Source organism: Thunnus maccoyii, chromosome 18 (genome assembly GCF_910596095.1).
Source record: "Thunnus maccoyii chromosome 18, fThuMac1.1, whole genome shotgun sequence".
Classification (NCBI taxonomy): domain Eukaryota; kingdom Metazoa; phylum Chordata; class Actinopteri; order Scombriformes; family Scombridae; genus Thunnus; species Thunnus maccoyii.
In genome coordinates this window covers 4470843-4488833 of record NC_056550.1, presented here as the reverse complement: position 1 = coordinate 4488833, position 17991 = coordinate 4470843, and the positions used below count along the sequence as shown (strand labels likewise).

The 17991-nt window shown below is 40.9% G+C and overlaps 1 protein-coding gene across 2 annotated transcripts in view; it reads right to left on the bottom strand.

The window, feature by feature from the left end:
• The window catches only part of LOC121884874 (protein TANC2-like), a 55474-nt gene that overhangs the window by 5023 nt on the left and 32460 nt on the right, over window positions 1–17991 (bottom strand). For both annotated transcript variants that reach the window (XM_042393952.1, XM_042393951.1), the window contains 22 exons: window positions 16724–16849; window positions 16322–16588; window positions 13767–13909; window positions 12816–13047; window positions 12549–12721; window positions 12085–12165; window positions 11800–12000; window positions 10117–10251; window positions 9195–9391; window positions 8988–9096; window positions 8267–8389; window positions 8051–8188; window positions 7384–7482; window positions 6886–7077; window positions 6680–6773; window positions 4715–4848; window positions 4490–4613; window positions 2590–2765; window positions 1746–1878; window positions 974–1065; window positions 747–881; window positions 495–595 (listed from right to left, as the gene is read on the bottom strand). In XM_042393952.1, coding sequence (XP_042249886.1) covers window positions 495–595; window positions 747–881; window positions 974–1065; window positions 1746–1878; window positions 2590–2765; window positions 4490–4613; window positions 4715–4848; window positions 6680–6773; window positions 6886–7077; window positions 7384–7482; window positions 8051–8188; window positions 8267–8389; window positions 8988–9096; window positions 9195–9391; window positions 10117–10251; window positions 11800–12000; window positions 12085–12165; window positions 12549–12721; window positions 12816–13047; window positions 13767–13909; window positions 16322–16588; window positions 16724–16849 — 3205 coding nt within the window. The remainder of the gene's footprint in view (window positions 1–494; window positions 596–746; window positions 882–973; window positions 1066–1745; window positions 1879–2589; window positions 2766–4489; window positions 4614–4714; window positions 4849–6679; window positions 6774–6885; window positions 7078–7383; window positions 7483–8050; window positions 8189–8266; window positions 8390–8987; window positions 9097–9194; window positions 9392–10116; window positions 10252–11799; window positions 12001–12084; window positions 12166–12548; window positions 12722–12815; window positions 13048–13766; window positions 13910–16321; window positions 16589–16723; window positions 16850–17991) is intronic.

Sequence of the window (17991 nt, the reverse complement as noted above, 5' to 3'; positions counted from 1 at the left end):
GTGGGAGGCAAAGGGAGTAAATTCCTACAGAAAATCTCTAGTTGGGACCCCACAAACAACCTGGCTGATCTCTAGTTGTCTTGTGCAGCTCTTCCTCACTTTAATTAACAATTTCTCACATCCATCACCTACAAACTTTATAATATCCAAGAAAATTGATTTGACACTTGGGCCAAACACATTAAAATACTTCTATGAACCAGCAAGAACTATTTCCTCTTTCACAGGAAGTAAGGGTGGAGTGATGTGAAACTGTGGAGACTATGGAACTCCCAAAGTCCCCAAAAATGACCCTTTACTTGAGTGGATCATGTTTTTATGCTTGTGAGCAAAGAATATGTGTGTCCCTTAATGGCAACTGACTTTCATCTGGACTTCAATACACAGACTCTCTTATCAGATTAACACATAAATCATTTCAAAGGAGCGGTTCGTGATTTGATTAGGGTTATTTTGTTCCATTCAAGCACATGTCCCTATGTCGCTATGGTTACCTGCGGCTGCGTTTGGCACGAGCTCGGGCATAAAAGGCCTCGTAAGATTTGGCTTTTAGCTCCAGTGCCCTGGTAGCAAACTCCTCAGCAAGGGCAAAATCCTGCAACGAAAAAATAATCCATGATGGTATGTCAAGATGGAGGACAGACGATTGTGAGAGATGAGATAATTTGATTATACTGTATGTTTTTTTCCCCCATGTGTACCTGTATGTGTGTGTGTGAGAGAGAGAGGGAGAAAAAGAGACTCACGTTCATCTTGCGGCGGCAGCGTGACATGTTGAGGAGCACACACACTCTCAGCTGTCTGAACGTCTTCAGCTCATCCCCTGGAAACTTCTGGAGAGCCGACTGATACGAGTGAGCAGCTTCTCTTACTTTACCTTGCTACAAAGAAACATACACACACACACAAAATAATTACAATATCAAATAAATGTGTGTGTGTCTGGTTAAATGTGTGTGTCTGTGTGTGTTACCTTGTACAGTCTGTCTCCCTCTTGGATTAATTTACTGAGCAGAACCATTAAGATGTCTGGTTTAGAGGTCGCCATTGCCCAAGTGGCTGGTCCTACACGCACACACGCACACACACACACACACACACACACACACACACACACACACACACACACACACACACACACACACACACACACACACACACACAGTGGTATCAGCAAAAGTCTTACAAATGTTTTATTTGGTTACTGTATGTGTTTACTCCAGTTTGTCTGTTTAGTGGCTGTTTGTATTTTTCAAAAACCCTTAACTGAAAAAACATTTCAATGAAATTTGGTGGAAAGGCCATTTCTCTCTACATATACAGTATTTTCAGCCATCTTTACTTTTTTTTCTAAAACAGTTTTGCCTCATTCCTCCATAGTCCTCCAATTAAAAAAACAGTTAAACATCTTGAGAAATATGCTTATTAGCTTTCTTGTTGAGAGAAAAAGATTGATACCACTCTCATGTCTATACGATAATACAGCTACAACCAGCGGCTGGTTAGCTTGGTTTAGCATCAAGTCTGGAAACTGGGGGAAACAGTTAGCCTGGCTTTGTCGAAAGGTAACAATACTACTACTTGTAAATCCAAATAAAGCTACTGTCATGGCGTCATACAGGAAGAAACCCTTATACATCTTAAGTCTTGAATCTATAAAGATTTAAGTTTACCACACTGGCTCTATCCTAGTGTAGATATGCTAATATGGTAACAAAATTAATAGGAATAGTCTTTTTTTTTACCTATCTGGGCTCCCTTTTTGAGCAGGGCGATAACCGCTGAAGTGTTTCTGCAGCCGACCGCTCGGTCCAGAGGACGCATCCCGCTACAATCCACATGCTCCACAGAAGCACCGTGATCCACCAGATGCTGCACCTAACACAGAGAAGGACACAAAACAAGGGAAACATTTAGCATGTTTTGTTGATTTACACTTACATGTTATCATTTATCCAAAGTGACTTACAAGCGAGGCAAGACAATCAAGCGTTAGAGGACAGTGACTCAAAAGAGCCGTAGTAGTTTTTAAAAAAAATTAAAGTGAGAAATGACCGGAAGTAAATAATTGGATAATAAATACCCATAAACAACAAGAAAGTAATGCGACAATCAACAAAGTGCAAAAAGGTTAAAGGGGGTCAAATGTTCATGGAGGAGCTGAGTTTTCAGGCGTTTCCTGAATGCACCAATGGAGTCAGCAGACTGTGTGGAGCTGAGTAGGTCATTCTACCATTGCGGAACTAAGAGGAACGAGAAGAGTCTTTTACAGACCAGAGTGGACGGGAGGGGACATATGGCCTGGTAAGTGACTCAATATCAGAGGGTGCAATTTCATTGGTCGACTTGAAGGCAAGCATCAAAGCTTTGAACTTGATACGAGTCACCACCGGGAGCCAGTGGAGGGAGATGAACAGATGTATGACATGAAAATTTCTTTTTTTGTCACAGACTCTCTTTACTATTAAGAATTCTTGACACTTTGCAACAGGAGGAAAATGCAGAGTATGCAGAACAGGTAAGGTAGAGACAGAGACAAACTCTCTTAAATATGGCAAATACAATGACGACTTCATCTGTTTTACACACCACTTCTGGGTCACCACAGAAGGCAGCCAGATCCAGAGGTGTTCGTCCACTGCGGTCAGCATGCGTTGTGGCTGCACCCCTCTCCACCAGCTCTCTGACCAGTGGGAGCTGGCCTTTCAGACATGCCCAGCTCAGCGCTGTTAACCCTTCCCTGTCGGTCTGGTCGAGAGAGGCTCCTGGAAACAGAAAGAGAGACAGAGAGATTCTCATTGTCCTTTCAGGTCAGAGATACTGTTGGGGTCAGAGGTCTGCATTAGAATTAGACTAGGGTTTAAACTGTGTGAATGAATCAACAAAATCCTATCCTATATACCATAAAATCTTTGCAGGGAAACTGGTATTTTTCATCCTGGACCCTTTCTGTATACCCCTATTGTTTATTGGGTATAGTTTTTGTTGGGTGAACAATTGAATTTTATGGTGATGTTGCTACGCCTGCCATCTATGTGTGTATGTGTGTGTGTGGTTTATGTGGCCACCATGCCAGGCTATGTTCAGCAGGTGTCATTTTTAATGTTACTGAGCATGTTGGTGCCAGAGTACCTCTATCCATACACTTGATTAATGATGCTGTTGCATCTGTCAGCTGTGTGTGTGAATATGTGGCCATCATGCTAGGCTATGCGATGCTGTTAATGTTCATCTCGGTGCCTGTAACATTACCCCTGATGATGTATACGGCTTGTATGATTAAACTGTGGTGCATTCAGGCAAGTATAGTTGTAATGGCCTATTTTGGTTAACATACAATACGCGTTTCAGAACGTATTAAGCATGATTGGTCTTGCACGGGCTATGCCCACCTGGTTTTCTCTGTGCCCACCCACACTGTGATATCTGCCTATGCTACTGGTACAAAGGACTGATAGAGAGCTTCATCACATGGTGCAACGGTAATCACCTGAAGCTCAATATCAGCAAAAGCAATGAGCTTGTGGTGGACTACCAGAGGAACAGGAGGTCCCTGTCCTGGTTGTCATCCAGGGAGAGAGAGTGAAGAGGGTTGACTCATACAAGTATCTTGAGCAAGCAAAATGCAAAGAAGCTACAAATTCTAAAATGTGGATGCTTCACACACATCTTCAATCCGGCAGCTCAGGAGATCTATATAATCACCACAGTATTGAAGAGGGCACCCAAGGACCCAATTCCTCCTAATCTATACTTCAATGTCATTTTTTTGCAGATGATACAATTTTATATGCCCCAGGCTCCACAAGCTTGAGTTATGGCCAACAACATGTTTTGTAAGGTCACAGTGACCTTAACCTTTGACCAACGAATTATAATCAGTTCATCCTTGAGTCCAAGTGGACGTTTGTGCCAAATTTGAGTCCCTCAAGGCTTTCCTGAGATAATAATGTGTTCATGAGAACGGGATGGACGGACAACGTGAAAACATAATGACTCTGGCCGTGGCTGTCGCCAGCGCTGAGGAATAAAAATTGGCAAAGTAGAAGCAATTGGAAATAATTTATGACTGAAAACTGTATTTTGATCAAAGCAGCAGAGTGGTGACATGGCGCTGTTGTACTGATGGGAATGTACATTACACAGAATTAAGCAAGGCACCAGGCAAACATGGAGGAAGTGTTAAAATAGCATGGACCTCTAATTAAAACAGGAGCAGATAAGAAACAGGGAGGCTTCTTGCTAAAAACAAGAAATTATGGCCTGAATTTAATACAAGCCTGTTTTAAATAGTGTAATAATAATAATAATAGTAATAATAAGTAATAATAATAATTATTATGGTAATGTTTTAATCTACTAAAAAATAACAATGGTATTTATCACAGTAAATTTTGTTGTATTTGATTTATTTGAGTGAATGAATATCATTCATGGTTTCATTCAGTTGTTGGTGTTGTTGCTACTGAATGATGAGGTGGTTGCTTACCATGATCCAGCAGCAGCTGGGCGGTGGTCATATGACCCTCTGAGGCTGCCGTCATCAGAGCTGTTCGACCCTGTTGGTCGACCATGTTTACCTCAGCCCCGTGATTCAATAACAACTCCACCACCTGACCCAGAGACACAGAGCGAGACAGAGACTTGACATTTCTGGAGCAGGAATCGAACTAAAACGTGTGTACTCTATATGTGTATGTGTGTGCTACCGTACCTGCCAGTGGCCCCGTCTCACTGCGCTGAAGAGTGGTGCCACACCCCGTCTGTTGCCTGTCTCAACAGCAGCCCCCTGTTCCAATAGGAGCCTGCAGACAGGCAGCCTGCCACTCCCTGCTGCTGCTGTCAGAGCTGACAGAGAGACAGGCAGGTCAGTTTGTACTCTGATGCTTTGGCAAAGTTGTTCTTGTAACTTTCATGACAATAAAACCTTTGAATTGAACAGAATTGAACTGAATTGAGAGAGAGAGAGAAACAGAGAGAGAGAGAGAGAGAGAGAGAGAGAGAGAGAGACAGACAGACAGGTGAAACAGGTTTCTAACAGCTCTAATCAGCATTGAGGTACAAATTAAAACCTGATGCTTTTTACTGAACAAACAAATATGCCACTGTTTGTTTTGTTTATTTGCACAGTTTTAAATCAAACAAATGACAAATACTAGTGAAAATAATATGGCGAAAATAATTGTGAAAATTAGGGAGAGGAAAGAAGCCATTTTCTTTACCATTCACACTGTTACAAATACATACAGTATGTATGATATGAAAAAATAAGCTATTTTAATTTTGCTCTACTTGTTCTAAAATAAGACATTATATGATCTGGAAGATTCCCCTCTTTGAACTGTGTCTTGTATATAAAATTGCATCACATTAATATTATTATATTGTAAGAAGTTGAGTTTCCAGAAATAAAGGATTAGTGTGGGTTGCAATTCTAACAGAGTGTTTTTGGAGAAGAAAAAAATGTTGCTCTCTCCAACTCAAGTTCTCATTGATTATGATTCTGAGGAATTTAGTAGCTGAAACATTTCTTTATTCTCAAGTGAGATCTTTGATTAATTTTCACAATATTAACTTATTTTTAAAAAAAATATTTAGTAACAATGTATTTGCTTTAAACTACTGCATAAGCAGATAAACCAGAGTTAACTTCTTTAATTAATGACAATCACTTGAAATAGTACTTCAGTATTTGTAGTAGCTTGAGCTTTTTTGAATTCTGATAGCGCTGATACAATTCACATATTTTGTTATGAAACTAGTGACCTGAGACCATTGTGTTGAGGTGATTTGTACTGTAGTGCACAATTTTCTCCACTAGAGGTCAGTGATGTTCAGCCCAGCAGCCACTGACTATTCACTCTTGTTTTGAGTTTTGAATGCAGCGCAAATGACAAAGGTGAGCCAGCCAACCTGAATGATGTCAGTGACGTTTTAACTGATCATATAGCATAAAACACACACCATGTAACATAACGTATAGCTTGTAAAATATACCACAACATATCTATAATGTTGTTTCACCGTCTATGAGCTCCAGTTTGCTGCTTTCCTTTAGTTGACTTTGAATGTAATGTACCTACGCAACAACTAGTAACATACAGGATAATTACATTTCTGTCTTGAGCCTATTGTTGTGCAAGATCGTAGAAGTACTAGTTGTAGTATTTTTATAATAGCAAAATGACAGTCTTGCAGTATCCACATTTCAGTTTTTACCAAACTTCAAGAAATGTCAGGATTTTAGAATGAATTGCTGTGTTTCCTTCAAGTGTTCACTACAGTTTACAGTAAACAGGACCACTCTGCAGCCAACGCAGCACAGAAACATGCTTCCAATTGTGGAGGTGAAGGGTAAAAACACAAATGAGCTATTGATTATGCACCAGAGTGCCTCTACACTGGCATGGATAAACGTATGCCTTCATTTGAACATGAGTCCTGGGTCTGAGCCTGCACATTACAGAGCACTGCTGTGTTTACAGGCTCATACATGCTGTAGTTGTACATGTGTTTATGTGTGCATCTGTTGTCTGTCTGATAAAATCAATAGTATTAGTACAGCATTGGCAATAGTCCTGAAGTATTCAAATACCTGCAGTGGCAACATTTTAGTAGTAATGAGTAGTACAGTAGAAATCATGCAGTATGAGTATTTGTTGTGTAGTTGTTGTAGTACCTGTTTCTCCCCACAAGCTGTCAGATGTGTTGATTTCAGGTCTTTCCTCTTCGTCTGCGTCTTCCTCTGGAAGATCCAGTAGGTATGACACAACCTACACACATGCACAATAACAAATGTTATAATCATATTGCAAATATATTTTCATGATTCAGTAACACACGATATCTTAAACATGTGTGTTTGTGTGTGAGAGTTTAGATCACCTCTGCGTGTCCCATGCTGGAAGCTGCAATCAGAGACTGCTGCACCGCTTGGCCCCTGCTCACCCCCCTCTGGCCGCAGCAGGAAGTGCAGCTCCAGTCCGCATGCTTCAGCAGGAAGGGCAACACCTCGAGGTGGCCCCGCTGAGCCGCGTGCACCAACACACACCGGCCCGAGCTGTCCACATGACCCACCTGTGCACACAGAGAGACAGAGACTTAGAGGCAGCGACCTGTGCGCTTGGAACATGGCAGTGCCACCACAACTTCATCTCAACACACACACACACACACACACACACACACACACACACACACACACACAACAGACATCCTATAAGTCAATACCATAGACAGTTTGTGATAGTCACATGCTAGTAACTATTACACTATTATCACTGGATGGCACCAAATGTACATAATGTTTTAAAAATCCTTCACATGGTGAATTTGAATTCTGAAAGACAAACAATCTTAGCAGGCAGACACATAGGCAGCTACCTTAGCTCTGTGCTGACTCAGCATGGCAACAACGTCCACATGTCCAGCTGCAGCCGCGAATCCCAGCGCAGTCAAACCATCATGTGACTGAGCATCTACCTACAAAAACAACACAGAAGCCTTAGGTGTGGTCGCAGTAAACTGACACAGTCTTCCGATTACAACCCAGCACCATGTCTCTTCCACCACTCTAACATCTATCAGTCACGAGGCCACTCTGTATTGATGGTATCAATTTAAGTAGTGAGTAGTTCACTAATGACTTTATTAGAAATGTTTTAGAAACACAATACCACCCTCATCAGCTGAAAAGAAAATACGTTCTTCAAGAATACAGAAAAGAAGAGGAAAGGAAAATGAGGAAGCGATATTTCCCATCCAAAGCATGAAAGATTGAATTGGAATAATGACTTGTGGATTCTGTGAGAGGGATATTGAGACTTTTAGAACTAATTTTCTTCCAATGTGAATTTGTGCAGGAATTCTGGCTTTCATTTCAGAGCTGACTTCAATCCAAGGATATATTGCTGCATCCTATATGGTTTGTAATTGAATATTTTATAATAATAAATAAATTATAAAATATGTCTGAAACATCCTGTCAGTGCTATGATAACACCAACCTTGGAAACCTCTGTAACACTAAGAAAAAAAAGCTTTTTTTTACCTGAGCTCCGTGGTCCAGCAGCAGTGCCACGGCATCAGAGTGGCCCAGGTGAGCGTGGACACACAGCAGGGGGGCGTTGTTGAGGACATCGCTCCGATAATCCACATCAGCCCCGCCCAGAATCAGCAACCTGCTCACCTGGACAGGTAGAGAGCCAAGTTACAGTCTACCTGTATAAGCGTGTGTGTATGTGTGTATGTGTGTGCAGTGTGTTACCTTGATGTTAGGAGTGTAGAGGTTGCGCAGCGATGAGAGAGCAGGACTCACGCTCCCTGTGCTGTAGGACAGCCACAGCCCCTGCAGAACTGAGGAGGAAACCCCAAGCTTCTTACTCAGGCCCTGGAGACGAGAAAAGATGCCACGACAACAAACAGTTATGCACATGGATAATAGCAGGGGTTAGAAAAGTCACTGCCGCAAAGTCATGATAGCTTGTACATGTATATATTTTAAGTCTTCAGCATTCAGGCATTAAGTTGACAGAAAACAGCCAAATTAGGTAATTTTGTATCTTTTTTACACCACTTAAACGGACATCTGTGGGCTCTAGATAGCTAATATGGAATTCTTGTGAGAAATGGAAGCAAGAAGCTGTACAACACATGCACAACTGCACAAAGCACACAAAGCACCTTCCCTTGTAGGTAGTGTGAAGTGTGTCACAGATTTTCAACAGGCAGCACAGGTTAAAATCACTAAAAGCATTACTTTTAATGTAAAGTAAGAAATGCCTGCTGTTTGCCTGCTGCACAAGTAAAGAGCACATAATCTATCTTAGTGATGATATATATTAGTGATGTCAGCATGTATGAATAGTCCAAAATATAACAGATACTAGATACAAATATAATAGATATGAGGAATGATTCTCAAGATGACATCACTAAGAAACCTGTCTATAGCCTCCTGAAACACTTGACTTTGTGTGTGAGCTCACCTTGTAGATGTGAGCTTTCAGGATGTGATGTCCCAGCTCCAGCGTCTGCTGTCGGTTCAGCTTTCCTTCCTGTCTGCAGAGCCAGAAGGCCAGGAGAGTGTGACCACTCCTAGAGACAAACAAACAGAGATCAGACTCATCAGTGAAGGCGTTTCTCTCTCTCTCTCTCTCTCCTTCTTTTCCACTTCTCGCTGCCTGTTAGCGTACCTGGGGTCGCAGAGGAACCTGTCGTCCTGCCCCTCCTCCCTCCACACCAGCCACTCCCTGAAGGAGGCGTGGTTTAGCATCCTGCTGCCGTCGCTCCGCCGCAGCAGGAAAGAGGAGAGCTGCTCCAGCCGCTGCACAAACTCCACCCACGACAGTGTTCCTCCAGTCAGAGCGCCCGCATTCACCACCTCGAACAGCTGGAGGAGAAGAGGAAGTTATATTTCAAGTTTATTTTTCTATGTTCATATTGTCAAAGATGCCAACAAGACTCTGTGAGGCTGTACTTAGGCTTATGTTATGTTATGCATGCTTATGTTTAGCAGGTGTAATGTTCACCATGTTCCCTGTTTCAATTTAGCCTGTTAACATGCTAATATTTGTTAATTAGCACTGAGCACAGCTGAGGCTGGTTGTTGTGAGTGTCATTAGTTTTGCAGGTATGTGGACATGAATAAATTTTGACCTGATGATGGTGCTATAAGAGAAGTTAAGGCTGTTACAATTCATTCTGAGAGGGACATGAATTTGTGTACCAAATGTCATGACAATGCATCCAATAGTTGTCAAGACATTTCACTAAAAACAGAAATGTCAGCCTCATGGTGGTGCTAGAGGAAAAGTCAGGGGATCATCAAAGTCATGCTAGCCATGCAGGGGTTGTATTTTGTTGTCTTTTGCCCAAATCAATCAGTAGTGAGTGACACATCTATCCTGGTGACATGCTGTTCAGTCAACATGGAAACTGCATGTATTGCTTATTGTTTTATATTAATTTTTAATTTTATTTAAACGGCTGAAAAAAAAATCAAAAATCAAAGCACGGTTTAGAGGTTTGGAACCAGGCAAGCAATTTGAATATTTCTATATAAAAACATTCACACACACACACACACACACACGCAGACACAGTGATGGTGTGTACCTGCTGGTCGGTCAGTGGGTGCAGTGATGCTACAGTAACGTTGAGCAGTGGTAGAACTCTCTGAAAAGATGACTGGGTGGGAAACCGCATGTTGAGCTGCAGCAGGTAGACCTCTGCTAGACTCACAGGAACAACCTGTACACATGCACAGACACACACACACACACACTTGAAGTCTTCCTTTTTACTGTATATCCAACTGACTATGTCTGACTGCACTGGTACATAATTAAATGTCGTCTAAATGAGTCATTGAGTAATTTATTGGTTCATGTTGAAATGCATAAATAACAAAATGAGTAACATATGCGAAAAACTCAACTGACTTTCATCAATATACATCATCTGATAATTCAACTGCTTTTATCTTAATCTTTAAATGACGGTTCAACTGCTTTCAGCACTTACTCATCAAGTATCACTTAAACCGCTTTCAGCCTCTTCACATCAACTGATGCTTCAACCAATTTTTCTTTTCAACTGACATTTGAACAGCTGTCAGTGGTGGAAAGGAACTAAGTACATTTACTCAAGTACTGTACTTGAGTACAGTTTTGAGGTACATGTACTTCACTTGAGTATTTCCATTTGATGCTACTTTATACTTCTACTCCACTACATTTCAGAGGGAAAATATTGTACTTGTACACAATGGATAATTTAACAAGATTTTAAAATATGACAGAGATGAAACCAGTGGTTTCCAACATTTTTGGCCTTTGACATCTTACAATAAGCAGTGTGTAGTCGGCGTCACATTACAGATGCCAAATAGTGATTTATCCCTCTAAACTTCTCACATGGTTTTATTTCAATGAAGGTTCAAATGATCCAATATTTCACCAAAAATCACCTCAGATTTATCTGGTGACCCTTTGGAGGGGCGTGAACCCTAGCTCAGGAGGCACTGGACTAAACTAGCTAACTGTATATAAAGTAGTGTAACTAGCTCCACCTCCAGCAGCTACAACAGTAACATGCTGCTCTAACACTGATGCTTCACTATTAATAATCTAACTACTTATGTACCTTTACTTTGGTAGGATTTTTCATGTGGGACTTCTACTGGTAACGGAGCATTTTCACATTGCAGCTTACATACAAAGTGACACTTCAATTATTTACATTGCACACACTTAAACTATCTACAGAGCTTCAACTTCAACTGAAATTTCAATACTTTTTAATGTTTTCAATTCAACTGACATTTCAATTGTTTTTATCTGTTACACTTCAACTGCTTTCAGTGCTTACTCCTCAAATTACATTAACTGCATTCTTCGCTTAGACATTGACTGACATTTCAGCTACTTTTATCTCTTACTAATCAGCTGGCAGTGAAACTGCTTTTAGTTCTTAAAATTCAAATTACACCAACCCATTTTAATACTTACACTTCAGCTGATAATTCAAATGCTTTCAGTGTTTCAACTTCAACTGCTTTAAATGTTTGACCTGCATCTTTCAGCACAAGGTTATAACATTTAGCTGTTTCTAGTTTATTAATGTAGAATGAATAATAAAACTAAGTGACAGTTCCAAGGGAGGTAAATAATTATCTATTATAAGAGTAAAAGGCAGGTGAATAACCGGACTAACTTCATTTACCTTCATCCTTTTTTCATTTGACCTTCACTTCATTCTATTCTTTCTTCACTCCTTCCTTCCCCTCCCCTTCCTCACCTTAAAGCTGGAGCTCTTTAGGACCAGGTATCCTCCCTCTATCAAGTCCAGGGTCAGTTTCAGGTAGAGGTACGAGCCTCTGCTCAGACTCTTCAGGTGGCTGATCAGCTTGGCCAATGCTGTGTTGTCAAGGCGACCATTACTCAGTGACACGTTGCTCTGGATCTCAGCACTGCTGTGGATACGTTGCATCAGGTAACCCTGAGAAAAAAACAGACAGACATATTGAAATGTGGATAGACAGACAGACAGATACTGTAAACAGGCAGCCTGTGTGCATGTTACCTGCAGGTCCTGGTCTATGGCGTTGTTCTCTTCCATCCTGTCTAGAGAGATGTGGTGAAAAGGTAATGAACGAGTGATGTCCTGTTTGAGAGAAAGACAGAAAAACAGACTCTGGATGAATTAGCTTCAGACAGATGACATTTCAAGCGGGCTGAACCCTTCCTACACCTGACTGAGTGAACACATTTTCTGTGCTCTAATTGGTCTTGATTTCAATTCTGAAACTGTAAAAACATGACAAAATGTTTTTTTGCTGATAAGACAGGCAATCACAAATCGTCACATTTTTGAAGGGAGTTTGATGAACATGGATGTGGCTGGGTTAAACATAAATGCATATATATTAGTGAGAATGTAACAGTTTCAGCAGCTTAAATGCACGATTTACCATTCAACAGCTGTCAGGTTTTGTTTTGTGAAGTCTATTTTTGCTTGTGTGTGTGTGTGTTGGTGTGTGTGTATACCTGCTGACTGGTCCTGACAGTTGTAATGACCTTCAACCAGGAAGGAAATTTCTGGACGTTTCGGGTCAGGAAGGAAGTCAGTGTGTCACCGTAGTCCGGCCGGTGGAACTCTGCCTCATTGAGGCCGTCAATCAGTATAATAAGCCCCGCCCCCTCCGCATGCAACTTCCTCTCTGGAGAAAAACAATATAGAACAGCACAGATTAAGTACTGTACCTGGCCATTATAGAATAGAATCTAGCAGAATACAGTAGAATCTGTATGCACCTCTGTAGAGAGTGTCTAGTGGTTCTAGTATTCCTCTCTGGAGGGCGGAGCCCGGATCCTGGATACAGGAGCGCAGACTAAGTGTGCTCTGTAGCTGTGGTGACCGGTGCAGCAGCTCCCGATAGGCTGACAGCTGAGGGGCGTCACTTAGCATCGCCGCCATGTTGTGGACGAACTCCGGAACCAGACAGGTGTGACAGTTATCAGCCTGACAGAAATGATATGAGACTACCTGCAAAGACGGACAGGAGGAAATATGTGCATCATTTGTGGATTTCAGTAAGACCTCGAGTTTGTTATTGAGGATTTCTTTATCAGACTTTCAAGTTTCAGTAGAAATCAGTAGAAAAGTGTACTGTGTAACATCCATATTAATCACCAGCAGGCTACATCCAGCATCACACTCTAACAATTCCTAGGCTAAACATGCACAAAGACTGCAAAGAGGGTGAAACAGTTAGCTTGGCTCTGTCCAAAGTAAGGTGCACGGGAACCCCCCCTTCCTACTAGACTATATGCACCAGACTATTTTTTGACTGGGTGCAGTGACTACCTGGTATGTTCACTAGTTGCTTTGGACAGAGCCAAGCTAACTGTTTCCCCCTGCTCCCAGTCTTTGCTCTGAGCTAGGCTAACCAGCTGGTGGTTCCAGCTTCATATTTACCGTACAGACATGAGAGTGATATTAATCTTCATCTAACTCTGCAGCCATGGCAGAGATTTGAGCTCTCTATATTACTGACTTATTATTACTGATGCATATACATGTAAACAACAGCAATTTTATTAAAGTTGCAATTTTAAATACTTTATATACAATCTACTTTATGTACTGGGCCTTTTAATCTAAAAAAATCATCATCTTGTATAAACTGATTATATGTTTTGTGTTTAAAATCTGAATCTGTAAAGATCTTAGTGAGTAGTAAGTAAATAAAGCCGGGATGCTACCTGTCCTGCAAGCCTCCTTAGTGCCTCCTCCTGTCTCCTCTTCATCTCTGGAGTCCCTGGACAGCTTCCTCCTCCTCCTCCTCCTCCTTCATCTCCTCCTCCTCTTCCCAGGGAATCGTGGGAGAAAGAAACAGATTCTACATCTGGAGTGAGGGAGCAGGGAAGAATATCAGAACTTTTCAACGTTTTAAATCTCAGTAAAGATGTAAACACACAAACCAAGTCTCTTTGTCTCTGTGACTGCTACTTTATTTACTCTTAACTGCATTTCTACTGCTCTGGTGTATTTTTCCCACAGCATGATTTAATGGGTTTTTCTGGTGGTTGGCTCAGCTATGTGTCTAGTTGCCGGTTGTGAGTGTGGCTGATTTTATTGGGTTCTGCATGATGACTCAGCTGTCTCTTCCTGAATGACTAAGGTTGTCTTCACGGCTGGAATAACTCATTGGGGGTCCTTTGGCAAGCATGTGATATGTGATCCTGCCAACAATCTGCTCTTTTACTCTCAAGCTCTGACCAAATACAGGGTATAATGTATAAAATGAAGCAGGCCCCCTTGTTTTTATTAGTGATTTGTGTCTGGGCCTGAAATCTAATTTAAATATCATGTACAAATACATGAGAGAGCACAGGTCCAGTCACCAAGAATTAGGGGTATAATTCAAAGCTACAATCTGTATCTATATTTGCTGATGTCAAACAAATATCTATATTTGGATTCATACCAGAAGAAGGCCAGGCTTACCCTACACATTATTGGTAGTCATGCAGACTGTTTCATTTCCATGTTTAAGTGCTTTTTACCGTCATTTATTCTCCTCATACGAATATGTGTAAGTCTAGCTGCCAAAACACAAACCAAAAAACATAACATTTTGACCACGTATTAATTCATCAAATAAAAAATTTATCCCACCTCCAAAAAAAAGACAAACAGTAAGTCTAAATGGAGTCTACAAAAAATCCGTGTAACGGTAAATGAGGAATAGAAATAGAAAACGCTTTTGTAATGGAAAAATGCAATCAGAATTGCAAAACAAACTAGAGGTGGTGTGGAAAGAGGCCCAGATAAATGTGAAGTTAGTCTGAAGTGTGGTGCGAAGTGAAAAATGAGAAAGCTACTGACAAAAATCTGAAAAGCCTTCTTGGCCATTTTGCATGCGCTTTTGAGATAGTCCTTAACTTCAGCTCATTTTTCTGTCTACTGTTAAGTCACGCAGGGTGCCAGGCTTCTAAACTGGCTCATTTGGTAAAAATAATACCAGTACAACATCAGTCAGTCTTTATTCTGCCCCGCCAGCTTAAATATGGACAAACTGGTGAAAAGTTATTTAGGGATGACGCTCGCTAAATGTCTTAATAATCATTATAAATCTATCAACAACAAAATGACAAATTTATTCTGCTTTGGCAAGTTTTACGGAGTGTATTTTTATATTTAAACTGATTTATGGACATTCATCCAAAACGGATACTATTCTAAAGAGTAGGTTCTGTGGATTGTTGCAAGGTGTGCATGATGTCTGTATGTTTGAGTGGGTTTGTATCTGTGCAGAAACTCTGAATGATGGATTCATATTTGTTTGCACCCCCACCATGAATCCACAAAGAATTTCCACAAGCTGGCATGGCTGTGATTCATGGACTGGATTCAGGCTTGTGGGTGTTTTATGGTGTCATTTTTACTCATTTCTAACTTTGAGAACGCACATAAAACAAGGTGCCAATCAATGTGACCAGTGAATGCGAGTCCATCCAAAACACAACTCTTCCCTGATACACCACGCTTTATTCACCAACTTGCCTTCATCAGGGTGATGTCTGAGGTTGTTTCCAGTTTTCTCATATACTGTACAATCCATCGAACACTCATGTGACTGTGAACAACTGAAATCCAGTTGCATTTCATGGAAATCCAGCCCTGAAATGAATAGGACCTGAGAAGGGACCTTGTCCAAGAGAGGGGGAAAAAGAGCATAAAGAGGGAGGGATTATGGTTTTCCAAATTAGGCGACTAGACTTGAAGACAGTTTTTGAGTTTTTCCAGTTTCTACTGGATTATATTTGTTCTCCAAGAACAGGATTTTTTGGGGGGAAATTTCAACTGTAGATTGACATTGAAATTTGTCAGGTATATTCAAAAATATTAAGAGATGCAACAGACTGGATTATACCGTGTTTTGAAAAATCAGGTTTAAGAATGAAGTTGAAAGATCACTGAAGGCTATCTATATGTTTATAAGTTTACAAGTTTATATTTTGAGTATTTTGTAAAAAGTATTTTAAAAGGATTATGGTAATGTTTTTTTGTATACTTTGTATATATGGTAATCTATAAGTCACATGAATGCTCATTGGACTGTCTATAAGGAAACTATAAACAATCTCTAAGACCTCCACAATGAAGGCAAGATAATCAGTTGGTGAATGAAGCATGGTGTTGAGAAGAGGTGTTGAACGTGTTCTAATTTTGGATGAGTACTACTAAAACATAGGTGACTTGATTGATATTACAAGCTATACACATCTTTTTTCTTTTCTATCTCTCTGCTTACGTTTGGGCATTGTCTGGTGGCCAGCAGCGGTCGGCCACATGCGGTTTCCATGACAACTGAGCGCCACCAGACGGGCAATGATGGCAGTTTTGCCAAAGCCCATGTTGCCAACAATAACCACGCCCCGAATGGTTGATGGGTCATCGCTGCGGAGACAGGCGTCTACTTCTTGGAAAAGCCACTCCCTGCCGGTGAACAGCCAATCAGATGAGAGCCCGGGAACCTCAAAGTGGAGGGGCTTCAGGTTGAGAGATGGAGTGAAACGAACTGCAGGAGGAGAGGGGAGGACAGGAGTATGGTAATACTGCCTATAAATGAGTTGTGTGTATGTCTGTTAGACACACTTTCTCATTCACATGAATAACTGGTACTGTATGTATGTGTGTGTTTGTACGTGTTTACCTCTGTGATCTTGCTGACTACGACTCCCGGAATTCTGTCTGGGCATTCTGAGGGACGTCCTGGAAGGGATGTGTCTTTGCTGCTCATCCAGATAGGCCAGATCTTCAAGATGGGCAGAACTAGTGGCTAGAGAGAGAGAATGAAAGAGAAAGTCCTGTTCATTTACTGCACATAATAAGTGACTGGCATTTGAAGCTCTTCCAATCATCAGTACAAAAGATGAACAGCTGCATTAGAAAACATCTGGTCATTTGATAAAATGTCAAAGGTACAAGACTGTGTACATAAAAAATGTAAGAAGAGAAGTTAACTACAACACACAAGGGGCATGTTAGTACAAAACATCCAATCACAGTGCTTAACTAGCAGAGTGCATTTTTACATTCTGATTTATTTAGAATATTTTGTTGTAACGCACTACACAAAATAAAACCCCTCCCTACCAAAGAAGAGTTGAATATCACTAAATTGTCCCTCTCGGCTCCCTTACAATAAAGATGGCGGCAAAGCTAACAAAAACGGGGATTTATTTATCTTGTATCCTACATGCCTAACTTTAGTGGATCATAACATATTAGGTATGGAATTAATCAACAGGTGCTCCGGTTTAAGATGAGACCGACCTTTCTCTGGATGTCAGTTTTTGAGCCATGACAAATGCCAAAATGTGTCCTGCAACAGACTTGTTTTTAGCATAGCCGATTCCTAGAAGTGCCTTTTGCTGCAGTTGTTGATCACGTGTGGCCCCCACCAGCTGGTTTAGAGGAGTGAGGAGTCAGTAGTCAATGGCGGTATAAGACTTTATAAAATAGGTTTTTCAACAATTATGAATCACTGAAACTACAAGAGTTTCTTGAGTATACAATCATAAATGTGCACCAAAAATATTAGGCTGATAGGCTGCTAATGGCAAGTGGAAGCTAAAGTTTCTTTTACATTTAACATACATTTAACAGCTTGAATCAGTTTACTTTCAGAATCTTGGTCAAATTTGGATGAATTCAGTCACTGTTGTCCACTATATTATTCTCAATAAGCATTTTGAAGTTGCCACAGCTTCTGTGCTTCTGACTGGCTTCTTCTCCCTATGAATGGCAGCAGAAGCTCATGGGTATTGCAGTATTTAGACCCACTGTCCATGCCAAACTGTTTGTTCTCACAAACAAAGTTGAGATAATTAACACTGATGGCCAGAACAAAAACTAGGGAGCAGGATTTTAGAGGCTGATATTGATATTAATGTTTGAGAGTTACTGATAACTGATAAT